General features: G+C 45.2%; 1 protein-coding gene across 1 annotated transcript in view; it reads right to left on the reverse strand.

Moving 5' to 3' along the window:
* CHCHD3 (coiled-coil-helix-coiled-coil-helix domain containing 3) overlaps positions 1-25,455 on the reverse strand; it is a 332,794-nt gene that overhangs the window by 301,083 nt on the left and 6,256 nt on the right. Inside the window, exon 2 of the mRNA XM_006887200.1 lies at positions 20,235-20,322. Coding sequence (XP_006887262.1) covers positions 20,235-20,322 — 88 coding nt within the window. The remainder of the gene's footprint in view (positions 1-20,234; positions 20,323-25,455) is intronic.

Raw genomic sequence — 25,455 nt, forward strand, 5'->3', positions numbered from 1 at the left:
ACAACACTGCAGCCTAAGTACGAGGGAAAGTGTCCTCACTTCCGATGATTCCCACCAAACAACGCACAGAGATTAACTTTCAAAAACAGATGTGTACCGCCTCCCACAGGATATGGAGAGGTTCAGATCTGTTGTTCCCAGGGTCACTAGAAGTCGTTGGCAACTCGATGGCACCTAACACCATTGCTTCAAATTTCTGGAGGGAAAGAAGTCTGAATTCAGAGCATCCACAGAGCTTTGGGTGCTGTTTCGGCTCTAGGAGAGGGTCCCTCCTGGTTTCGGTCAGCTCTGGCAGCCCACAGCACATATGAGTATCATTCCTTGTTTTGGTGACAAATCTTTACATGGCATCTTTCCATGTATGATACTTTCTCTGAGTCTCTCAGTCTCTTTTATAAGGCACCACTCAGAAGAAATAAGAGAGCTCTAGTGGCTAAGAGATGAGAAATTACGCTGCCAAGCCAAAGGTACGTGGTTCAAATCCATCAGCTCCTCCGCAGGAGACATTCCATTTACTGCCTTTGAAAGCCTGTTGGAGGGTCAGCTATGCACTGGTTCTGACTCAATGGCAGACAACAACAGTAACTGAAGGAGTCAAGAGCCATATGACCTTCTTAACTAATAACAAAAGAAAAACCCGAGACTCTCCAACAAAATCAGATTCGTGAGGCAGGAGGGAGCACTTGGACTATTTTCTTTTTCCTTTCAGATAAGGTGGTTCAATCAAAATAAATTTTATTTGGCTGGAGAGAACAGGGCAATTCTCAACCAAAACTCAGCCAGCTTGAGTTCTAAGCCCTGTAAGAAAAAACAAGCAGTAAAAGAAGCATCAAATAAAAATTAAAATCTATGAGGAAGATAAAGCAAATGTGTAAGAGTCTAAAATCTGAGGAACTTGGCTTGTGTGTAAATTCTTCACTCATTACTGGTGGGGCAGTTCCCACTTTCAGTAACACTCCAATGGGTTCCTAAGGTGGTAACTTGAAACAGAAGGAGACGGTCCAAGGTCATTCCTCACAGCTGGTGTTGGACTTGAACCACCTTTAGACAAAGCAGCCCAACTCACTACAGACTGTGCCAGCAGAGGTCCCATGTGCAAATACAACCGGCTAATAGGAGAGCCTTAGCTCCGTTTTAAAGTCTCCATGTGAGCCTAGAATCCATGTGGAATTTGTAAAAGCTGTCTCCTCAAACTGCAGTCCTGTAACCTTGGTGCTGACTGGACCATTCAATTCAAAGACAGCCTTCCTCTCCTCTGACATCTGGTCAGTGCAGGATATCCAACCTATCCCCAAGGGTCACTGTCATTACAGACAGGATGTCTCTTACCATTTATTACCTGAATATTTACAACGGACTTCAGAAAAAGATACAACTGAGAAGGAACATGTTACCAGAAAAACTGACCCTGCCCACTGCCCTGAGACCACCCTATAATAAACTGAATAGTATATATGTTTGACCAATCAAGTAATACTGTTTACATGTTATAAGCCTATCACTGTCCAATTCTGGCTTCTAGAGCTCCCACCTTTAACTCCCCTGATGGTCTTTCAGCCAATTACAAATCTTGTAAGCTTTAGTTCCTGGACTAACAATGGAAGAAAGTGCCCTATTTTGCAGTCCTATGAAGTGGTTACTTTCACTCAGCCAGAAAAGACACTTTCCCAGTCTGACAGTTTCGATTCCTCAAGAATCTTTATGTGCTTTTATTAAAAGAGGAAAATGAGTAATAGAAGAGAAATCACTGTCTTTAAAATGTTTACACTGTCATTTTGTAAATCTTCACAGAACCAACAGTAATGGAACACTAGTTATGACAGCAGGAAGCAGAGTATTTAACATTGCTGCTAGGGGCCATCAAGTCATGGATGACCCATAGTGACCGTATGAACAGCAGGTCTGAATGCTGTCCTATAGGGTGCCACCCTCACTATCCCTGACACACCTGGGCCCGCTGCTGCTATCACAGTGTCAATCTTCTGGTTGAGGGTCTTCCTCTCTCTCACCATCACTCCACCTTTCCAAGCATGAAGTCCCTCTCCAAGGAATAAGTTCTCCTAGCAACATGTCCAAAGTATGTGAGACGAAGTTTAGTCATCCCTGTCTCCAAGCAGCACTCTGGATGCACCCTCTCCAAGCCACGTTTGTCCTTTTAGTATTCCATAGGCTATTCTGTGCTCTTCTCCAACACCACAGCTCAGAGGCCTCTATTTCTCTTCTGTCATCTTTATTCACTATCCGGATCTCAGATGCAGCAAGTGGCTGAAAAGACAAGGTCTGAACTGGGTGTACCTCAGTCCTCAAACTGACAACACTGCTCCTCATTTATCTCTTCATGAGGCTGTGGTGTTGTTGTTGTTAGGTACCATCAAGTACAACTCATAACGGCCCTATGAACAAAAGATCTGAACCCTGTTCTATCCTGCGCCATTCTCACACTTCCTGACACACAAGAGCCCTCTGCAGCAGTCACTATGTCTATCCTAGTTAAGGGTCTTTTTCTCCTTTGCCAATCCTCCACCCTACCCAGAAGCATGTCCTTCTCCAAGGAATAGCACCTCCTAGCAATATACTCAAAGTATGTGAGGCAAAGCCTCATCATTCTTGCCTCCAAAGAGCACTCAGGCTGCATCCTCTCCAAGACATATCTGTTTGTTCTCTTGGCCGTCCATGGGATTTCAGTGCTCTTCTCTAAAGCCACAGCTCAAAGGCATCAGTTCTTCTTATATCATCCTTATTCACTGTCCAGCTCTCAGATGCATAGATTGGAAAAACTATGGCCTGAATCAGACACACTATAGTGCTCAAATTGACAGCATTGCTCCTCAATAATTTGGAGTGGTCCTTAACTGAAGATTTTCCCAGTGCGATGTGTCTCACTTCCTGACTGCTGGTACCAAGACTGTTAATTGTGGACCGAAGCAAGATGAAGCTGCTGACAATTTCATTCTCCTCTCCACCCATCATGATGTTGCCTATCAGTCCAGTGACAAGAATGTTTGTTTCTCATGAAACATGAGGTTGTAAATAGGGCATATTCTTACTCCGTTAGTTCAGGAACTAAAGCTTACAAAATTCATAACTGTTCGATCCCCTTACGGGCCACAAAAAAAAAAACCAAAAAACAAAATTCATAACTGGCTGAAAGACCATCAGGAGTGTTAAAGATGGGAGATCTAAACACCAAAATTGGACAGTGATAGGTCCACAATATGTAAGTGGGATTACATAGATTATGAAACACTAGCTATGATAACAGGAAGTAGAATGTTTAACAGAGCCCCTCCGAAAAAGTCATTTATTATGTATGTTCATCAAGCTTGAAAATATTATTTCTTAATTATACAGTCTATGTGAGTCTTAAGAAAGTTTTTTTTAATTAAAAAAATTAGTAAAGTAAGTATTGAGGATACCATGGACTGCTAGGAAAACAAACAGATTCATCCTGGGAAGGGTTAAAACAGGGGGCTCCTTGGAGGCAAGGATTCTGAGGCTCTGTCTAACATACTTTGGGCATGTTGCAAGGAGAGACCGGTCCTTGGAGAAGGACATCATGCTTGGGAGGGTGGAAGGACAGCGCAGGAGAGGAAGGCCCTCTATGAGGTGGACTGATTCAGTGACTGGGGTAATCGGGATGGGTGTGTCAGAGGCAGTGCGATTGGCACAGGATAGAGCAGGGTTTAGGGCTGTTGTACATAGGGTCACTATGAGTCGCAAGCGACTCGACGGCATATAACAACAACAAGCCAAAGGTCAAAGAACAAACAGAAAAAGAGGCTTATAATTTGCCATAATCTTATAATAATTCTATAAAGTTTCCAAAGTAGAATATTAAAGCAACTCTTTTAGAAAAGATTCAGGAAGCCATCACAAAAGCAGTTAGTGGCTCAAGCCCACGGGATTCCCAGAGACGTCAACATGTCATGTAGAAAAATGAAAGAAAAAAGAATAAAGCATCGTACCTGGTGACTACCCTCAGTGTCCCCCAAAAGCCAGACAGAGCCACTGAGCCCGTCTTCTTTTTCCTACCGGAGAAAAGTGAGACTGAGGTGACACCCTGACAACTGCTGCAAGTATGTGGATACACAGCTCATCCTGCTGCAAAGCACTAGCTTTAAAAACAGGCATAAGGAGCTGAAGATGCGAGGGGTGTTACACTGAAATCAGCATCTATTTTGTACAAACACAAGAACGACATTCAGAATCCATAGCCCAGCTGACTGCATTAAACAAAACAATAATGTGTCGTTTGGGAGCTCCTGATCTTCAATACCGGTTTAATATTCTTGATTTCAAATCTATCCTGACGAAAAATAAAATTGATTTTCATATCACTCCTCAGGACTAATCTCAAAAACTACTTACAACAATCTGTGGTTTATCTTAAAGTCATGACATGGGGTTGTGTCAGCAGCCAACTCCGGCAGATGTTACACACGAACAGTTTTTAGTGCTGGATAAAAGCAAAGTCAATGGGATCGACAGAATGTGTGGGTTACGGCAGTGCATGGCAGTGAGGTCCACCAGGGGCTTTAGAAAAGTACTTGTATTCTTAGTATCTAAATTCTTAGACATCTCTCCTCTCTGCTCTGGGTGCACTGGAGAGCCAGTTCCCCGCTTTCAGCCCTGGCTCCTTGCACCAGCGCACAATGGGTCTTCTTTCCAACTCCGACCCAGAAAGAAGCCAAACATCAAAGTCCCTGAGCTTCTAGACTCCAGAGACCCTGGCTTTCAACAGTGAGGCCCTGGGAACTGGAAGAAGAGAATGGGAGTGGAAGGAAAGTTCTGAGAGCTGAGACGGAAATTGAGATCAGGAGGGAAAAACTGCCCCGGGTAAGACATGGTGAAGAGGAGACTATCAACACCCCATGTCCCTGCATCTCTGGAACAGAAAGACAAAATCAGGGGGAGAAGGCACGGGGTGCTCCCTGACGCGCTGTTTACAGCCAGAGGTCTAGGCCCACATGCCCCTGAAGTGATTCCCACCAACTCAAAACTCCAGGGAGACAACAAAGGTCAGATCACCTCTGACCTCATGGTGAAGGTGAGTGAGAAGGGGGCAGGTCCTGAGAGTGAAGGGGTCCCCAGGGGTAAAATCGTGAACTTGACTTGCTCTCCTTAAAGCTCTCCAAGTCTAAGCACATGCTCACTTTCTACACTAACCAGATTACTAACCAGAGTGGGGCATGCATCTCCATACCACTGTTTCTGTATCGGGGACCTGAGCCACTACCTCTGTAAACCCACGCTGCATGTGATGTTCAAATAAGGAGTGAAGTGCAGTGCAGAAGGTACTCTGAGAGGATCTAAGAGGAAGAGGTGTGCTCTCCAATGGAGGGGGTGAGCAAACGGGCTATGCATGCCCTCCTGCCATGGCAGGAAAACGCACACAAGGTGCTGTGGCATACACAGAGGGTGCTAATCCTGCCCGAGTCTAGATGAGCTTCCTAGGCAGAGACGTGATGGATAAGCAAGGACACAGGGTGGGACCAGGGCAACAGGAACAACGTTCAGACAAAAGGGAGCAACACAGCAGAAGGTTGGAGACAAAGGCCCTCAACGAAATGGACCCAGACAGTGACCCTGACTCCAAATGACCGACTGTGAGGATGGCACAGGATGGTGCCGAGTTTTGTTCTGCTGTGCAAAGGGTCGTGATGAATGAGAGCAGAAATGAAGTCTAACAATCCCTCAAAGCCTTATCTGAATTAACCACCACTCTATTTGGGGAGCTGAGGCACAGAGTCAGAAATATGTCTTAAATGTGCCACAGCCGTTTCTTAAAACGTCCTCAAGATCCTCACTCAGAGAGTCTGCAGTAATTATCTGTGTGGGTTTCCAGGAAACACTGCAGGACCTGACAGCTGTCAACAATGTGAAGGGGAGCCCTGGGGCCAGAGCAACTTACAGGCACTGACTGGACCACACACAGCAAAAAGACCTAGAGCTCAGGGAGAGGGGAGAGGGCAATGAAAGAGAGACCTTCCTTTGTAAAATGTTTTCCACAAAGAAAAACAGCATCATCAACGACAATAACCAACTATTTGCTTGACAGCCAGAAGGTCAATAGATTGATTCCGAAATGTCTTGGCATGTGGTGAGAACTCCCTGGGGCTCTTTGAGATCTGAACCATCCAAATGATGTCCTCAAGTTCTAGCAAATTCCAAGAAAGGCAGGAATGCTGTTATTAAACGCATATTTCTGAACTGGCATATTAAGTTCAGCTCAAAATAATCATTTTACGTATCGCAAGTCTTCTACTTGATAATCCACTGTTGTTAGGTGCTATCAAGTCAATTCTGACACGTAATCTAAGGTGAGTGACCACGCAGCAGAGTCCCACAGGACCCTCCAGGCTGTAACTGTTAGTGAAGGGCCCCTAGTGGTTCAGTGGTAAAGCACTCAGCCGCTAACCCAAAGATGAGTGGATCAAAGTCCTAGTCTGCTTCAGTGGAGAAGTGGTGACGTGCCCGCAGGGACAATCTACAGCTGTTTCTTGGGAGGAAGTGGTGATGTGCCCCCCTGGATACTCTAGGGCTGCCTCATGGGAGAAGTGGTGACGTACCCCCATGGACACTCTACAGCTGCTTCATGGGAGAAGTAGTGAGGTGCCCCCATGGACACTCTAGGCCTGCTTCACGGGAGAGAGTGGTGACATGCCCCCATGGACACTCTACGGGCAGTTCCACTGCCAGACAGGATCAATATGGTTCGGAATCAACTTAGTGGCAAACAGACCACTTACGTCAATAGATGCCAGGTCTGACATAATCTGTGTCTGCAAATTTGTTTCATAAATATTCCAGCATGATTATAGGGCTTTGCTATTTTAACTACCGTGTTGCAGCCCTCGAGTCTGTACAGACCCTGAGTGACCCTGTGCGTGAGAGCAGAACTGAGCCATCGAGTCTCCTGGAACAATCTCAACAGAAACAAATGGCTACGCCGCTCTCTCACAGACCTGCTGGCTGGGTTCAAACAGCCAACCTTTTGGTTCCTAGCTGACAGCTAGGATTTCTTGACTGGTAAGACCAATGCCAAGGCTGTAGCTATGAGAGTTGAGTCACTGTATCATTACTCACTTGAAAGCTTCGTTCCTACGTCCACTGCAGCAAGAAAACAGGAATTTCTTAAATTCAACATCGCCCTTTCTTCCCACGGTCATAGATGCTGCTTCCTATAACAGAACTGTACCTCAGATCTGCAACACACAACATGAATTACAAAGTACCCGCTCCTTCCTCGTCACTCAGGATCCCAGAGGGAATGGGCGGCCCACTCAATCCGACACTATGTGGAAGCACCGCCCAAAGTGCCGAGGCTGCAGAAGGGACAAGGGCAGGGCATGCTGAAGATGTGCCAGCAGCCACAGTGGGTCACCAAGGAGAGTGGAGGACAGGCATCCCAAGCCGTGGTCTAAGAGGCGGTTCACTGAATTTCACAACCAACTAAATCTATGATCCTCCAAAATGAAAACAAACTGTTATTGTTGTTGTTAAGTACCATCGAGTCATAGACCACTCATAGTGACCCTACGAACAAAAGACCTGGACAGCTGTAAAATTTTCATTGTTTCTCCATGTTCATAGGGTTTCCAGAGCCAAGCCATTTCAGAAGTGGATGCCACTCCTGCTTCCAAGCTTGTTTTAATCAGGAAACTGCATCAAACACTGTCCACCATGGGTAACCATTATCACATTTGACACATCAGTGTCACAGATTGTCATACTACCTATTTAAAATAACACAAACTAAGGTCAAAAATGTGAATGATGGGAAACCGTCTTACAATTTACCAGATGGATTTACTAGAGAATTCCACCAAATATTCACAAAAAGTTAACCCCAATTCTACCCAAACTATTCCAGAACACAGAAAATCAAAGAATACCCCCAAATTCATTCCAAAAAGCCAGAGTAAGAAGCCTGACACCAAAGCCAGGCAAAAATACTATAAAAAAGAAAATTACAGACCAAATATCCCTCTTCCCTCCACCAAAAATGTCACTCAGATATATTATATGTATATTATCAGTAATTTATTGGTGTCAGTTGCCATTGTTACATGTCACTGAGTGGCGGGTTTTCAGAGGCCAGAAATCACATGGGAGGAGAATGCCCATCTTTCTCCCACGGAGCAGCCGGAGGACTTGAATCCCATGTTTGTGTCTTTGGGCCGGCGGCACAGCTCCTTACCCACTACGCCACTACTGGGTGGCCTTATTTTTTGGTGAGCTTCTTTATTTAAAGGTAGATTTCAAATTTTGTTTTGTCTTAAGGGTGAGCTCCCTTATTAATTGGAAGATTTTAAATGTTATTTTGTATCCTATTCTCAATTTTCATTTCCGAGGTTTAATTTTACCTAGCTCCAGGATCAACACTCATGGAAGCAGCAGTCAAGACATCAAATGACACAGTGCACTGGGAAACATGACATGTCGCTTTGCTATCAAGGTATTCGTTAAAAGTGCTAAAAAACAAAAACATCAGGGTAAAGACTCTGCTGGGCCTGCCCCAAGCCAGGATACTACAGATTACTTCACATACATGTGAAAGCTGAACAATGAATGAAGAAGACAGACGATAACTTGATGCTTTTGGATCGTGGTGTTGGTGCCAACTACTAAATATACTATGGGTTGCCAAAAGAACAAACAGATCTGTGTTAGAAGAAGTGCAGAGAGGGTGTTCCTCAGGCAAGGACGCTGAGACTGTGTCACACACACTGGGCATTTTATCAGGACACCAATCCATGGAAAAGGGCGGGTTTAGCAGAGGGTCAGCCCAGGAGAAGACCCTCAACAAGGTGAATGACACAGTGACCGCAACAAGCGGCCTGGGCACAAAGGCGACTGAGAGCGCGCAGAACCGAGCTGTTGTTGTACACGGAGCCGGAGAGCAGCACGCACCTAACAACGACGATTGCAGACTTAAAATGAGCTGAGAAGACCACACTGGGGGGCAGGTTGGGCACGGAGAAAAGTGCAACCATGAATGAATGGAAATCCAGAGTATCTGTAAAGTTGCATTAAAATTAATTTTAAAAAAAAGAGCATGTATACATTTCTGTTGGCTTCATGTGACCCTATGTCTACTTGCTGTACAGAGGTAACTCATGGTTCCTGTGAAGCTGAATATTGTGACACTGATGAGTCAAATGTGATAATGGTCACCCATGGTGGACAGTGATTGATGAAGCTCCCCAACTAAAACAGGCTTGGAAGCAGGAGTGGCATCCACTTCCACAATAGCTTGCCTCTGGAAACCCTATGAACCTAGAGAAAGGACAAAAGTTATACAGGAGGTGTCCAGGACTTTCATTCATAGGGTCACTAAGAGTTGCCTGCGACTCAACGGCACTTAACAATAACAACAACTAGTTTATTTAAAAAATTCAAATACAAATTTGAACAAATTCTTTACATTTCCCTCACCCCCACCACCCATCAAATTGTACAACCCAATGATTAATCCCCCCTCCCCCTGCACAGCCACAGCCCTCTGCTTCCAGCCTCCCACCCCTCCTGGATCCTTATACTCATTCTACAATAACAGTTTTATACAATATTTATCCTTATGGAACTGACTGAGATCACTCAGCATAATGCTCTCCAGTCCCTCCCAAGTTAGGTAATAGTTTACAAAGTTATTGTTCCTGCATGAATGCACCATAATTTCTCAATCCATTCGTTTGTGGTTGGACATCTGGGCTGTTCCCATGTTCTTGTGATGGTGAAGAATGCTGTTATGAACACTGGTGTACAAATCTCAGTTTGTGCCTCAGTTCTCATATTCTGCTGGCTTCTTAAACACAAAAACAATCCCAAAGAGTTAAGAACTGAGTGGCAGAGGGAACTCCCTGGGCCTGGGTGAGAGGAGAGTGCCAGTCTCAAGGGCCCATGGCATTCCCTCTCTCGGCCACCTCCACCTGCACGGTCTTCCTTAGCCCCCTCCCATCAGCTGGGAGCTTCCAACGCCTCCCTCCCATCAGCTCCCAGGAACCCACTTCCACCTTCCATCCACCCTACAATGCCTCAAGCACAGCACAACTAACTGCTGCCTTTTTATTTTTTTGTCTTTATTTTTGTTTTCTCAATAGGGCCAGTCAAGGACAAATAAAAATGTTTATGGGGTTGTATAAATTTTCATTGAAAATGAAAATGGCTTTATTTAGTGCTGTGATGGGAAACCGTCTTACAATTTAAATTTGTTTGCTGAACAGAAGAATATCAATGAGAAAATCAACACTGCCTTTTCAGCCATAAAATGTTATTAATATCTGGGTATGTATGAAAAGTAGCAACTAGTACAACTTCGCAACCCTGCGTCCTACAATGAAATGAAGCTACTCTACAGCCACCTGGGTCCAACAGGGTCAAATTCGAGTCCACAGGGAGTGACTCAGCAGGAAAATGTGCCGTTGACACAAAGGTGCTTTTTGCCATTGTGCAGGTTTGAATCCCCCAGCTGTTCCACAGAAGGAAAATGGGCCTCTCTTCCCGTGCACTTTCCTGCATCTGAAAACCAACTGGAGGGTCAGCCACGGGGCAGTTCCAACTCAATGGTACACATAACAATAATGTCCAAAAATTCTGACCCATTTACCCCTTTGTGAACCTTTAATTTTAATTACTCTGAGCTGTGTACTGGCTCTACCAAGACTATCTTCAAATATCAGAACACGAAATAACTTCTGAGCCTGGGCTCAAGTCCACCTCCCCTGAGCCTGCCCACCCGGCATCCTGACCCTCCTTCTCTGAAACCCTACATTTTGCAAACTCTCACAAATCCCACTCACTCACTTGGATGAATTCAACGAGGTGGTGAAGGGCTCTAACCCAGTACTCCTTACTAGAATGCAATGCAAAACATGCTTGGACCTCAAGTCTTTGAAGACGTTCACTGATGGACAAGCAGTGACGTCAACAATGGGCCCCAGCGTAGCAACAACTGTGAAGACAGCATGTTTCAATTGTTGTATTCAGGGTGGCAGATGGGAGTGCTGGTGGCTTCGGAGTAAGGAGTTGTTCGGCCAGCTCAACGCACAGGGTTCAAATCCACCAGCTGCTCCAGGAAAGAAAGATGGGCTATCTACTCCTATGTTATTTTATGCTTCTGAAAACTCACTGAAGGTCAGCTATGAGTTGGTTCCATCTTGATGGCACATAACAAACTCTTGTAGCTTCAGCATTCAACTGAACCCAAAAACAAAACCCTCTGACAGAACTAAAAGTTCCTTGTTGTCCAAGATCATTGCAACGGAGATGCCTGTTGATTGGTGGGGCTAACAATATGAACCCCGCAACCATCTATTCATTGTGAACTGTCTTTTCTTTTTTTAGAATAAGAAGAGGGTATACAGTGTCTGTCATTCTTTCCGTCTGTCTGTGTCTCGCGCTCTCTCTCTCTTACACACACACACACACACACACACACACACTCACTCACTCACTCACTGCTATTTCAAGTCAAAATCAACTCACAGCTGACTCACCAGCAGGGTTTCAAAGGCTGGAAATCACACAAGAGAGGACGGCTCATCTTTCACCCTCAAAGCAACCAGTAGATCTGAACTGCCTGCCTTTGAGTTGGCAGCACAGCTCTTTATCCACTAAGCCACCAGAGCTCCCTATAGTGATGATGTCGTCGCTGTGCACCGTCAAATCTGAACCTACCTACACCATAGCTGGCCCTCCAGTGAGTTTTCAGAGGCAGTAAATCTCACAGATGGAAACTGTCCATCGTTCTCCTGCAGAGCAGCTGGTTGATTCGAACCGTGTGCCTCTGGGTGAGCACTGCAAATTCCTTACCACTAAACCAGATGAGCTGGGAGAACATCAAGAATACCATCCATCACAAATGGAAAGGTCATTAAAAGACAGAAGTGGAAGACCGAAATGGCTTTAGCGGAGACTCTGAATATTGTGATAGAGTGCTGAGAAGCCAAAGCAAAGGAAAATCGGGACATTAAGGAGCTGACGAGATTTCAAAGGGCAGCTCAACAAGACAAAGCAAAGTATTACAACAAATACGTAAAGAGCTGGAGTCAGAGAATCAAAAGGGACAAACTCAGTCGGCATTTCTTAAGCTGAAGAAACTGAAGAACACAAAGTCAAGCCTTAAGCTGCAACACTTAAAAGATACCATGGATCCAGGATGCATCAAAAGAAGATGGAAGGAGTACCCAGAGTCAAAAAGAACTGGCTGACACAGAAGAATTTAATTAAACAATATATGATCAAGAGGCAATGGTGATGAAGGAGGAAATTCAAGCTTCTCTGAAGGAACTGGCAAAAAAAAAAACAAAAAACAAACAAGGTCCCAGGAAGTGATGGAATACCAGTTGACATATTTCAACAAACAGGTACTGCCCTGAACATGCTCACCAAGTTGTGCTAAGAAATCTGGAGGAAAGCCACCTGACCAGCTGACTGGAAGAGATCCGTATTTATCCCCATTCCAGAAAACGGAGATCCAGCAGAGTGTGGAAATTATCAAACAGTATCAATAGTATCACATGCAAGTAAAGTCTTGCTTAAGATTATCCAAAAATGACTGGTACAGAACATCAACCGAAAACTACCAGAAGTCCAGGCTGAGTTTAGAAGAGGGTGTGGCACATAAATCTTGGCTGAAAGTGGAGAGTACCAGAAGAATGTCGACCTGTGTTTCATTGCCTAAGCAAAGACATTTCATTGTGCGGATCACAACAAATTGAAAAGAATGGGAATCCCAGACCACTTTATTGTACATATGCAAAACCTATACTAGGACCAGGAGGCAGTCATCAGGTCTCCATACGTTTTTTCATTTATATGAAGAATAGATCATTCAGGAGGTTAGACTTTATGAAGAGGAATGTGGCATCAAAATTGAAGGAAGACTTATCAACAACTTGTGTTATGCAGATTACATAACTTTGCTCACTGAAACTGAAGAATTTTCTACAGAAAGTCAGTAACTCCAGTTTTTAATATGGACTGAAGCTCAATATCAAGAAAACAAAGACTCTCACCACTGGGCCAACTGGCAGCATCATGACAGATGGAGAAGAAACTGTGATTGTTAACATTTCAGCTTGCTCAGCTCCACAATCAACACTCTAGGCACCAGCAGCCAGGAAATCAAATGAAGAATTGGATTAGGAAAGTTTTCTGTCAGGGACTTATCCAGATTGCTGAAGAGCAATGATTTCAGACTGGAAACTAAGGTGTAACTGATCTAAGCCATGGTCTTCACAACTGCTTGCTATGCATCAGAGAGCTGACCAATGACTAAGTATGACAAAAGAAGAATTGATGCCTTTGAGCTGTGGTGCTGGAGAAGAGTACTGAACATACCATGGACTGCCAAGAGAACAGGTTTGTTCTGGAGAGAGAATCAACTTGCTCTACACAGGCAAGAATTCTGAAGTTCCGTCTCACATACATTAGGCATGTTGCAAGGAGGGACCAGTCCTTGGAGAAAGACATCATGCTTGGAAGGGTGGAGGGACAATGTAGAAGAGGAAAACCCCAGATGAGGTGGATTGACACTGTGACTGGGGTAACAGGGGCAGGTGTATTGGGGACAGTGAGATTGGCTCAGGATAGGACCGAGTTCAGAGCTATTGTGTATTGGGTCACTAACAGTCACAGGTGATTCAACAGCACATAACAACCACAAGAAGCCACCAGAACTCCCTATAGTGACTAAAGAGACTAGAACATTTAGTATTTTTAAAATTTTTTTATTTTTATTCTTTTTAAAAATTTTTATTGTATTATTTTTTATGTGTACTGTCAAATCAGATCTGACTGGTACAGGAGGAGATTGCCCCCTCCTTCTCCAGCAGAGCATCTGGTGGATTTGAACCGCGTACCCCTGGGATTGCAGTGCAGCGTCTTGCCACTAGGCCACCAGAGCTCCCTAAAATTTAGTCTTTTTAATCCAGGAACTATCATGCAAATTATCCATGACAACACTATACACACAAAAGAGTGTACGTTTGAAGCATAACTCAAATACTGGCACCCACAAAGTGGCATGTTATTAATCTGTTAGGAACCCTAACACTGCAGTTCCCCTCAATCCCTGAAGCACAAGTCGACAGTGTAAGCTGAGCTTGTTTGCTTTGAATCCATCCCATGGAGTTACGGCTAAAAGAGTCTTAAAGAGCTGTTTAAAAATAGCAAGGAAGACCAGATTTGGGGAGAAAAAGGCAGAGAACCTATAGGTGAACCTCTTTCCCTCAACTGGCTGTTGAGTTTGAGCTGTGCTATTTCCTGCTCAAACTGGTTTCCTGCAGTTTGTTAAGGCTGCCCAATACTTTGTGAGCTCGGTGGCACACTTAATGGAAACTGGCAAATCCTTCTTAATTTCCACAATGACAAGAAATTTACACAGTGGAGATAATCACAGAAGTGCATTCATTTGTCTTTTTTTCCAGATTCATCATTTTCATATGGTTGCTAGCCGCCCGTAGCAACCCAACAAATAACCTCCTAATGTCATTTCCTGCCTCACTTTTCCTTTCGATCTGAATCTTCTCAGCATTAGGTACAATGTAACACAAGGGGCCTGACCTCACCCTCAGCCAGAAAAATTAAAACGCCAGGCTAGATGAGAGAAATATCAACACCCAACACTGTTTCTAATACCAAAGATGCAAGATGTTAATGAACAGCTAAGATTGTAACCATGTGCACCATAGTATCCATCCCCATGTGTCAGCTTTTGCTTGGGGAAAAAACCCACTCTGCACTCTGGTACAATGGTGGAGACGGCGCAGCAAAAAGTCGGAGTCGGCAAGGACACCGTTAAGTTCTTTAGAGCACATTCATTTATTAAAGTGGCATTACAATCTGTTGTGTGTCACACAGTATATTATTTTGCCCGAACAGTTTTACATGCAAATACTTACTGCAACGAGCCATTGATCTGGTTCAAGGTTTGAGAGGAAAAAATTAGTTGCCACAAAGTCTTTAGAAGCACTTACTTTCTTAAAGTATAAATTATATCCTCAAAACTATATATATGTGTGTGTGACAAAACTTGGTTCCTCTGCTCAGAAGCCCTCAGGCTCTCAGTCCATCAAACGCACTGCCCCATATTCACACACACGAATCGCCTAGGGCTCGCCAGAGTCCTCCGAGGAGCAGAGCATTTTAATAAATATTAAAAATTCAGCTCACATTTAATGCATAATTTACTTGACACTGAAAAATATAAAAAAAAGGCTGGTGACATTTTTATCAATACTTTTTGGTAGGCTTGAAAAATTATTTCATAACACACCTAAATTACAACTCCTAAGCAATCTATTACTGAATACTTAGGAAATCTCCAAATGAGACAAATGCAGGAGAGAACATAAACTTTGAGGTCTTCTACTTTTAAGTCTATTTTTTTGTAAAATGCTAAGAATAAATCTTTGCTAACGTACACAAGCACGTTCTAACAGCAGCCTTACCGTGGAGACAGCATGGTTTCACAACAGCATGCCACATCTCAGCGGTGTCCTGGAGTTGGGGGCGTGGGGAGAAACAATCACACACTCTGTGAAGCTTCACGGTGAGCCTTTTCACATCATGGCAAATCAAAACCAATGGCCACTGAGTCAACTCGGCCTCGCAGCCGCCTTGTAGGGCAGAGGAGAAACGCCCCGTGGCTTCCAAGGCGGCAAATCCGTCTGAACCCAGACAGCCGCATCCTCTCTCACAGAATGGCTGGTAGTTTGGAAGGCCTCTCCTTCAGCTAGCGGCCAGTGTGCTGGACAGCTCCTCCGCATGTTGGCACACGCAGAGCAAGGCAAGTGAGGCTCACAGTCCTTGCCGCCCCTGGTCTCGGGTCAGTTTCTTCCGGAGATCCCTGGCACAGTTAAGGAAGCTGTGCAAGAGACAGTGGTGAAGATAGCGTCTCTCAGAGAAAGGTGCCAAAAAGCCTGTTGTTATGAACCGTCAGGCCAAATGAACTCACAGGAACCCTCCAGCAGGTCTGCAGAGGCAGAAATCGTGTGGAAGATTACTCAACGTTCTCTCATAAAGAAGCTGGTGGATTTGAACTGAGTACCTTTAAATCGGCAGTGCAACTCCTTACCACTAGGCCATGGTTCTAGGAACCAACAACCCTGGGAGAGCTAGGATTTGAAAAGGGCTGGAAACACGAGATCCAGAGGTGGTGGTTGCTGTTGTTGCTGTTGTTGGTAGGTGCCGTCAAGTCAAGTACGACTCATAGCAACCCTACAAGCACCAGCTCGGAGCCCTGTCCCACCCTGTGCCGGCCGCACCACTGCTGACATACTTGAGTCCACTCCAGCAGGCACTGTGTCCGTCCATCTCACAAGGGGCTTCCTCTCTTTCGTCGACCCTTCACCTTTCCAAGCCTGATGGCCTTCTCCAGGGAATAGCCTCTCCTCACAACATGCTCAAAGTACGCGAGACAAACCTTTCATCGTCTTTGCCTCCAACGAGCACTCTGGGTGCACCTTCTCCATGACAGATCTGCCTGTTCCTTTGGCCGTCTGTGGGATATCCGCTGCTCTTCTCCAACACCACAGCTCAGAAGAATCAATTTTCCCCCAGGCATCATTATTCACCTGATCGGGCTTGTCGCCCACTCACAAACATCTGCCCACTTTAACAAGGACTGTCCAAAGCAACTGTGCAATGCCTGGAACGTTCCAGACCTGTGCTGTCCGACACGGCAGCCGCCAATCACATTGGGTAATGGAGCACTGACAGGTAACAAAGGTGCTGACTTTTTGTGTTTTACTTCACTTTAATTTTACTTTCATGAACTCCAAGTGGCCAGGAGATGCTATTTTGGAGAGCACAGTTCTAGTCTGGCCGCCATAACACAAGGACCAAAGAATTCAATGTCAAATTTTAAAACAGAAGGAGGGACTTCCTGGCCAGCGCGCGTCAGTATCAGGCCCTGCAGCTCAGGTTATGCGCACTGACGGCCTCCTGCCCCCACCACGCTCTCAAGCGGCTAAGACCCCGCCCCAAGAAGCGAACAGTCTCCCCCCTTCACCTCACTAGTAAAGGAGAGGCAATATGGGGGTGAGTCAACAGAACCAGCATCACTTAGACGAAAGGGTCTTTGCTGGACCCAAGAAGAACACCACTAAAAGGCAGGCTGTCCCTCCCACTCTGTCTGTCACATCCTTTCCAGCACTGACGCAAGGTGACACTTCAAGTCTCCATCTCCTGCTTTGTAAAATGGGCTAGAAACGGTCTTCCCTCACTGGGCTGTGAAGATTAGAAGACAGAAGGCCTATAAAGCAGGAGAAGAGCACTGAGCACGAGAGACACATTTTATAAGGCTTCCCTGTCACGATTACACGAGCATCATCGTTATCCTGTTCCTCCACACAGTATGGAGAAATTGACACAGAACAAATCGTATTTTAGAACAAATTCTAATGTTAAATTCTTTACTATTTCGTTTCAAATGCTTCTGGGTTTCTTTTCCTTCCAGCTCTTACAGTCTTGCTGTTTACCATATTTTGACAAACTACTTGCATCCATTGGGGGTGGTTTGGGTTTTTTTTTTTCAAACTGTGCAGCCCTCTTGCACATTAGCATCCTCAGAGCACTGTGAACGGGCATCTGTATGTGTGAGAGAGACAGACAGACAGACAGAGATGTGTATATTATATGAACAGGTGTGTGTGTGACAGAGACACAAACAGGCAGCGATGTGCATATTATATGAACGGGCATGGGCATAGGGGTGTGTGTGTATGTGTGTGTGTGACAGAGAGACAGAGACAGAGACGTGGGAAACTGCAATGTCAGGTTACGTCTACCTGAACATTCTAAGCTATCTGAGCAATTTTCTCCCCAATCTTTGAATCCTCCCCGAAATATCTTTAGCCATTATCTGTACATAGCAGACATTTAATAAGTATTTCCTGAAGGGTACTTCGAATGTGTGTTAAAATTACAAATCATGTTGGTTTTTCATTCAATCATTCATAGACATTGTTTTCCAACATTAATTATCAGACTGAAGTAATTAATTATAACCTCTAATGAACACTTTTTTTATGACCTGACCCTTCACTGAACTTATCTACATATTAATTGCATTTCCCCACTTCCCATCCCTGTTAGCCCTCCAAGACTACCTGAGTTATATTTATAAACTTTATTTCAAAATTATCAAAGCTATGTATTTTTAAAATGAATAATGGAATTTAAATGTAATTCATTCAACAACTAAGCACCCACCAGGAACCAGGCACTATGCTAGGAGCTGGGGATTCAGGTAGCTGAACAAGCTGACAAAGTCCCAGGAGCTTTTTCTCTGGGTGGAAATTGGAGTCGTGGTGGTGGGAGAGAGAGTGGGAGAGGAGGATGTGGGGAAAGGTATGCAGAGTCCAGGCAGGTGTGCCAAGAGAGCTAAGGGTTAATTAATAGTCCAGCACCGATTCTATGACTCTGATTGGCGTGAAATGGTTATATTTTCTAGGAGACGGCAGGGCCACTGTTTGCAGGGCCCAGAGTAGAGGAACAAGGTGACATCAGGGGTGTACCACGAGGCTCCTGCAGCAGAGACGATGGCCCACTGGAGTGGAGATGGCCCAGCAGGAACCAACGGAACGGGCAGGCATCAGAGATAGAAGCGACGAAGTGATGCTGACATGAGGTAAGGAGTGAGGGGGGAGGTAAACAAGGCTGAATCACGGATTTGGGACTTGACCGCCCCAGCCACTGACTCAGAAAGATGGGGAGAAAGAAGAGCTCTTGTTTAAAAACCTTTATTTCATCTGTTAGGTTTGAGATTATGAAGTGGATTTCAAGCAGGCAGATGTCTATCAGAGTCTGGATGTTGTAGAAACATAAGACACACAAAATCTGGTATCTAAGCTGAAAGAAGCAGAACAGCTGGATGAAAAGGCCTAGGGTGGATCAGAAAGGGAGACAAGATTGTAAGGCTAAAAACCAAGAATGCACCTCGGTCCAAGCTGTTAGGAAAGAGGCACCGGTCACTCACCACTGAAGATGAATCAACTGTGAACCTTTCTTTACTCTCCACTAAATGAGAATCGCACAGCAAGAAGGGGCCCTTACCCTTGGTACCCTGTACTCACTCACAATCACGAATCTAAACATATCACTACCAACCCAAAGGCACACAGTTCAGATCCCCCAGTGGCTCCAAGGCGACAGATGGGCAACCTCTTCCCACATGATTTACAGCCTCTGAAAATCCGCCGGAGGACCAACAATGAGTCAGCTCTGACTCAATGGCACACAACAACAAAATAGTCAAGAGTCACAGCAAGAATCTCTAGTGGTGCAGTGCATTACACGGTAAGCTGCTCTCGAAAAGATTAGCAGTTCAAATCCACCAGCCGTGCACTGGAGAAAGATGGGCAGTCAGTCTCCTGCAATACAGATTCCCAGTCTCAGGAACCTACCTGAGTCGGAACAGACTTGACAGCAGTGGATGAGAGGGTCACAACCACCGCAAGCGCAGCACAGAGGTCAGGGCCTCGTCCTTCTCAGTGGATTTCATGAGCCAGACAGACCGTCCAACACTCCTTCCCACTAAACACAGAATAATCCCCCTTGACCTGAGATTAATCATACTGGTCATTTTCTCACTGCCATTTCACCAAAAGAACAAGAACAGCGCTTGGCACAGAGCTGATGCCCAGTAAATCCTGAAGAGATGGACAGGGGAGGGGTGGGGAAGGGATGAAAACAGTACCAGTTTTCTTATCTCTTAAAAGTAGGATCCACAGATAAAATTAGGCTTACGAATTCTCCAGAGGTTTCATTTTGCAGCATTTTCCTTGATAATTAAGACTGACTTGTGTAAGATTGGAAGAAAACAATTGGGGAGGAAAAAGTCATTTGAAACATTTCACAGTTTGGAAACAATAAATCCGTTTTTCCGAAGATCAATGTTTTTTATAAATATTTACTTCTAAAGTGTAATGCGTTTATAAGCAACCTACTTTACAGCCAAGTACAACACTGCCTTCCAAAGCCTGCCAGAGGCTACATGGATGAAAAAACAAAATTTCAAGAGACTGTTCGAAAGGTGATTCCTTTTTTTAGTGCAAAATATTTTAAGAAATGCTCTGGTGCTGATTTCAGACTGTTCTTATAAAAATATGCCAACATCAAAAATAAATAACAAAAGGTGGAAATGGAAGAGGAATGTAGCAACAGCGTGGGCTTTTAGCATGTATCATCTTACTCTTAAAAATCCTCAAACTGCGTTTCTCAAGTACCTGAGGCGCCATAACCACCAGAATACCGTGGAGACTTGGAACCGGGCGGGGAGGCCTCCTTCATCCGATCGATCACATTTTCAGAAAGCTGAAAGAGCAACATCAAAATAAAATCAATTACAAAAGAACGAGGGGGAAAAACATGCACAATAACATCCCAGTAATTTAGTCATCCGCATCAATAATGTATAATGAACGGCCTAAAGTAATGAGGCTGAATCTAAAAGCCATAAAACTGGAAACCAGGAAACTCTGTTTTAAGGTTTCAAGATGCACCCCGCAGCATCACTCCTTTATCCCTTGTAATACACTGTTAATTGTTCATTATAAATAACTGCCTCGCATTGTACTGCGCATAAATCGTAATCGCTGAGAAACCGGTGAGCCGTCAGAACTCCTTCAATTTTCCTCCCTCATCCCACAATCTGATTGATGGATGCAACTGTTCTTGGTTCCTTCCCACCAATCCCAAAGGCTCATTTCTCCTTCCTTCCAGTGCAGAGCTAACCACAGACCATCCCTCATCCACCAGCATCTGGGGCAGGCACCAAGCCGTGGCTGGTAGCTGGCACAGTGCCGTCGTTACTGCTCAGTGCTTTCCAACCGAGGGATTCACTCTCCCACACAGCATCAGAGAGGGTTCTCCTTGTGGTCCGTGGTGCTGTTCATGAACCAGATTTCAGCACAAGATCGCCAGACCTCTTCCTAGATCTCTTCCCAGTCTGCCTTAGTCTGGAAGCTCCACCAAAACCTGTCCATAGACGTGACCCACTGGTATCTGAAATATGAGTAGCACCGTTTCTAGAATCATAGTAACAAGCAAGCCTCCACAGAACCACGAACTGACAAGCCACGCTGCTGACTGGATGTCCTTCCTCGTATGTCTGCTGGTGGCCTGCCCTGTCACCTCTACCTTACCCTGGTCCTCTCTCCCTGTACACAATTTTTCAACAAATTTCTTGTTGTCTTCTATTTTCTAGTATTTTTACATATCCACTTTTACAATATGTGGCTTCAGGATTGGTGGAACAGTCATCAAGAACTTGTGTTATGCAGATGAAACAACCCTGCTTGCTGAAAGTGAAGAGACCTGAAGCGCTTGCTATAGAAGGTCAAGGATTACAGCCTCCTATATGGATTGAAGCTCAACATCAAGAAAACAAAGATTCTCACCACTGAGCCAATTGGCAGCATCAATATGGATGGTGAAGAGATTGAGATAACAGTTTTCGTTTACTTGGCTCCACAGTCAACACTCTTGGTAACAGCAGCCAGGAAATCAAGAGACAAATTGCATTGGGAAAGTCAGCTGTGAGGGACCTCTCAAGAATACTGAAGAGTAACAACGTCAGGCTGGAGACTAAGGTGCACCTGATCCAGGCTATAGTCTTTGCAATTATGTGCTATGGGTCAGAGAGTTGAACAGTGAATAGGGATGATAGAGAATTGATGCCTTTGAGTTGTGGTGCTGGAGAAGAGTGTTGAATATACCATGGACTGCTAGGAGAACAAACAGGTTTGTCCTGGAGAGGGTGAAGCTGGAAAGCTCCTTGGAGGCAAGGATTCTGAAGCTTCATCTGACATACTTTGGGCATGTTGCAAGGAGGGACTGGTCCTTGGGGAGGTACATCATGTTTTGGAGAGTGGAGGGACGGCGCAGGAGAGGAAGACCTTCAATGAGATGGATCGATTCTGTGACTGGAGTGGTAGGAATGAGTGCATTTGAGATGGCTAGGTTGGCACAGAATAGAACAGAGTTTAAAGCTCTTATGTACATAGGGTCGCTATGAGTCGCAAGGGACTCGATGGCACATAACAACAACAACAACTATCTTCACATCCACTAACATCTTATGGTTACTCCCTGGTGTTAACTCGTCAATGCTGTTGTTGTTGTGTGCTGTCACATAGACTATGAACAACAGCTCTGAACTCTGCCTTATCCTGAGCCAACTTCACCGTCTCTGACATACTGACCTCACTGCCATAGTCACTGTATCAAGCCATCTCATCCAGGGTCTTCCTTTCTGCACTGACCCTCTACCCTTCCAAGGACAATGTCCTTCTCCAAGGACTAGTCCCTCCTAGCAGCATGCCCAAAGTATGTGAGATGGAGTTTCAAAATCCTTGCCTCTAAGGAGCACTGTGGTTTCACCCTCTCCAAGATAAACCTTTGTGTTGCCTTGGCGGTCCATGTTCAGTACTCTTCTCCAGAAATACAACTCAAAGACATCACTTCTTTTGCTGTCACTCTTGTCTATTATCATACACAATGCAAAAATATCTTTCTAATATCACACACAAGCAAAATCCTGCTGAAGATTATCCAAAAATAACTGGAATAATACATTAATAGAGAACTACCAGAAATACAAGCTGGATTTAGACGAGGACTTGGCACCAATGACAGATGGATCCTGGCTGAAAGTAAAAAGTACCAGAGGAATTTCTATCTGTACTTCATCAACTATGCAAAGCTATTTTACTGTGCGGATCACAACAAACTGTGGCTAACCTTGAGAAAAATGAGAATCCCAGACCACTTGATTGTGCTCATAAGAAACCTATATTTGGACCAGGAAGTAGTCATTAGAACAGAGCAAGGAAACACTGCATGGTTCAAAATTAGGAATGGAGTATGTCAGGGTTATGTCCTGTTTCCATACCTTTATAATCTATATGCAGAACAGATCATTTGACTTTATGAGAAGGAGTGTGGCATCAGAACTAGAGGAAGACTCTTCAACAACTTGTGTTACATGGATGATACAACCTTGCTTTCCAAAACTGAGGAGGACCTGAAGCATTTACTGCAGAAGTTCAAAAACTGCAGTCTTCAATATGGATTGAAGCTCAGCATCAAGAAGACAAAGATTCCCCCACTGGGCCAAATGGCAGCACCATGATGGTTAGAGAAAAGATTGAGGTTGTTTAACAACCTCCGCTTACTCCGCTCTACAATTAACACTCTCGGCATCGGCAGTCAGGAAATCAAAAGACAAATTGCACTGGGGAAATCTGCTGTCAGGGATCTCCCCAGAGTGAAGAGTTATGATGTCAGTCTAGAGACTAAGGTGCACCTGGTCCAGGCCATCATCCTGGCAATTACATGCTCTGCTTCAGAGAGTTGGACAAGGACTAAGGATGACAAAAGAATTGATGCCTCTGAGTTGTGGTGCTGGCGAAGAGTACTGAACATACCATGGACTGTGAGGAGAATAAACAGGTCTGTCTTGGAGAGGGTGAAATCAACATTGCCTTTGGAGGCAAGGATTCTGAAGCTCTCTCTCACATACTTTGGGCATGTGGCCAGGAGGGATCAGTCCTTGGAGAAGGACGTCATGCTTCGAAGAGTGGAGAGTCAGGGCAGGGGAGGAAGGACCCAGATTGACACAACAACTGAGGCAATGGGATTAAGTGTATTGGGGTCAGTGAGACTGGCTCAGGGTAGTGCAGGGTTCAGAGCTGCTGTTCACAGGATTGCTATGAGTCAGAGGCAACTTGATGGCAACCATAACAAAATCAAAACATCAGTATGTCTGCTAAAAATCGGTTTTAGCTCCTCATCCTCACCTGGACTGGCCACTATTTCTTCTAAGTATCACTTCATTCATTTATCAAAATTCACACCATGCCATGATCTTTTGAAATGACTAGTACCAAAAGTTCTTCTGACTGATCCCAAAAGCAGCCTGAGCAAGGGAAGTAAAACCGTGACCCACAAGAAAGGAAAAAGCACTGGCCACTTCCAATTACACAGCCCAGGGGTGGTCAGCGACCTCACTGGGCCCAGGTGGTCCTCTGACATATGAAGTAACACCTACCCCCTCAGGCTACGGGGGACTAAAAGGGCACAGCAACACTCCAAAAATGTATGATGGTGACCACCGCACAGCCCCAGTTAAGGGCACCTGGGACGACTCTGCTCTCACGCTGGTTCACTCTCATCAGCTCAGCCTGAATGCACACCGCGCTCCCCCCCACACACACACACAGCCTGTGGGGACCAGGACGAGAGCCACTGCAGAGGCCACCGCAGAGGCCGCTGTGTAAACCTTGGCTGGACCGTGTGACTTGCTCTGCCATCCCTCTCTGCAGCTCTGGGTATAAAAGTGAACATCACTTTCAAATTAATACTGTTTCTTATTAATGGGGGGGGTGCTTCTCTGATGCCTCGAGATGAGCTACTTAATGTCCAATTCTATAAATTAAAAGCATTTCCCTGTGTGGTCTTTGGTTAAATTCCAGTAAATCTGTAAGCAAGCCTCCAAGGAGCACGCTTCACCTTCTGAGCTGATAAATACACTGTGGGGTTGCCTTGCCAGAGTCAGCTGCCCTCCTCCTTCAGAATCCTGCAACCAGTGCCTCAGTGGACCCTCCGAGGGACCCACCCCCAGCGGCCACAGCTGTAACTCCCATTCCAGAGCACAGTCTGCCCACCTCAGTCCACTCGCAGCTATGCCGCCCACAGGAGGCCACAGCCCTGTGTTCAGGAGACCTTCCTCTCTGCAGGCGACCGCCTCGGAGCTGCACTGACCTCGGCGGGCAGCAGCGCGCACAGACCGGGGCCTGTCTGGAGCTCCGAGAACTGGGTATTCGACTGTAAAGCAGCCGACACGCTACTGAAGGAGAAAGAAGTTCATTCCAGAAGTAGTTACTTCTAAAGCCAGGATATGTCCAGCTGTTGCAAGAACTCCCACAGCAGCTTTGGCTCCTGTATGGTCGATGTGAGTTACAAAGAAGAGCTGCTGTCCAGCTCCGGCTGTGTGTCCAGCCTGGGTCACCGAATCCAGCAGGCTGCTTCTTGAGGGCGGACCCAGTTCGCAAAGGAGCACACACCCGTGTGGACTCTGCCAATGGAGCTCAGCTTCCACGCGGCTTCAGCTGGAAAGGGTAGGGAGCCCTGGTGGCCTAGTGGTAAGAAGCTACTCTGCCAACCCAAAGGCAAGCAGTTCGATCCATCAGTAGTCACTTCGCAGGAGAAAGATGAGCAATCTCCTCTCTTGTGATTTTATTGCCTCTGAAACCTGCTGGCGGGTCAGCTATCATCCAGCTAGACAGTATATTTTTATATTTCTATTTCTACTTCAACTTATATTTATAGTTATACACACACACACATATACACACACACACATATACACACACACATACATATATATACACATTCATATATATGTGTGTGTGTATATATATATATACACACACAAAACACACACAC

Source organism: Elephantulus edwardii, unplaced genomic scaffold (genome assembly GCF_000299155.1).
Source record: "Elephantulus edwardii isolate Elephantulus edwardi_28Jun2011 unplaced genomic scaffold, EleEdw1.0 scaffold00055, whole genome shotgun sequence".
Lineage (NCBI taxonomy): Eukaryota > Metazoa > Chordata > Mammalia > Macroscelidea > Macroscelididae > Elephantulus > Elephantulus edwardii.